The sequence below is a fragment of the Sprattus sprattus genome (assembly GCF_963457725.1).
Source record: "Sprattus sprattus genome assembly, chromosome: 5".
In the NCBI taxonomy this organism is placed as follows: domain Eukaryota; kingdom Metazoa; phylum Chordata; class Actinopteri; order Clupeiformes; family Clupeidae; genus Sprattus; species Sprattus sprattus.
This window is the reverse complement of record NC_137924.1, coordinates 45,788,270-45,789,797: the sequence shown is the minus strand read 5'-3', so window position 1 is coordinate 45,789,797 and position 1,528 is coordinate 45,788,270. Positions and strand designations below refer to the sequence as shown.

General features: G+C 46.1%; 1 protein-coding gene across 1 annotated transcript in view; it reads left to right on the top strand.

Moving 5' to 3' along the window:
* Nucleotides 1-1,528, top strand: part of acap1 (ArfGAP with coiled-coil, ankyrin repeat and PH domains 1) — a 27,581-nt gene extending 26,053 nt beyond the window's left edge. Inside the window, exon 23 of the mRNA XM_080839901.1 lies at nt 1,327-1,528. Coding sequence (XP_080696027.1) covers nt 1,327-1,427 — 101 coding nt within the window. The 3' untranslated portion in view covers nt 1,428-1,528. The remainder of the gene's footprint in view (nt 1-1,326) is intronic.

Below are 1,528 nucleotides of genomic sequence, written 5' to 3'. Positions count from 1 at the left end.
GGGGGTGATTATAAAATGACGTCCCTGTGTTGGCAGGCTGCAGCAGCCATAAGTCATTCTGCACATTCTATTAATGTATGCCTATGGGCACTAAAACATCATGTGCAATATGCTGGCAACCTTAACCCGTAGACAGACTTTCTTAACCCTTAGTTAGTATTCATGCAATGGAAACTGTTCTCATATGGGACCGGCAGTCCTGTACATGGAGCTGCACATGTAAAGTGCATATTTCAGTCTTAGTCAGTTTTGAATCCACCCCAGTGTGTGTTTTAAGGTTTTTATTGGTGACTGTATTTGACTGTCTGCATCTGTCTGTCTCTGTGTGTGCATATTTATGTGCATGCGTGCGTGCGTGCGTGCGTGCGTGTGTGTGTGCTGATGTGTCCATGGAGGCGGTCGGTCTCCACTGCTTGCACAGTGTCGTCTGCACCTTGCCTGCCCGCCACAGGTAATTGTCCACCTTCTCAGCCTGCCAGCATGCCGTGCAAACAATATGCCCATTTCAAAACCTGAAACAAGACTGTGTACTATCTCTTCATTCCTTAAACCTGGCGTGTGTGCGTGTGTGCGTGTGTGCGTGTGTGCGTGTGTGTGCGTGTGTGCGTGTGTGTGTGTGTGTGTGTGTGTGTGTGTGTGTGTGTGTGTGTGTGTGTGTGTGTGTCATGCCTGTGTCCATGTTCCCACTTCTCCTCTCTGTATAACTCTAGTGGGCATCAGAACAGAAAGAAAGAATGGGATGTTTTGGGACAGAATTCTGTCTTCTAAAGGTTTTGAAATGGGTCTGTCCTGTGCCGTGTCTTCTTTGCACCAGGTATATTGAATTCTAACGCAGCTCATTGTGACTAATTTTGGCCCTTCAGAGAAATTAACAAATGAATGAATTGGCTACTGGCGTTGGGGTGCTTGGGTGAATCAGACTTGCATGCAGTGTTATGTGTATGTGTGTGTGTGTGTGTGTGTGCATATAAGCTTTGTGTAGATTGGCATGGCATACGGAGAGATTACATATACCAATGCTGTCATCATAAAATACCATGAGGCAGTGTCATTCAATCCAGCAGGGTGAATGTTTCTACCCAGTGCTTCTACGTAACGCATGTAACAGACAGGTGGGCAGCTGCAACAGTGGGTTGGAAAGGGAACAGACTGGAAGATATCTGACTTAGCATGACTTTATGTGTATTATGTTTATCGCTCTCCCTCTTTCTCTCTCTGTATGTTTATTACTCTCTCTCTCTCCCTCTTTATGTATATGTGTATGTATTTGTCTGTGTGACTCTACACTGCTGACTCTCTACTCTTGTGTCCCTATCTGTGGAACAGGTGATGAGATTGGTCAAGACATCTTCAGAGATTTTTCTCAGATGGCCTCCCACCACCCAGAGAAGCTAAAGCGGCGCAGCACCGACATTAAGATACCCTGACCAGCAGGTTGCAGTGTTTCACAACATATGCTCCCTCTGTTCAACTTATGCACACAGACATACAGACATACACTCACGCACAGACACACACACACACACAC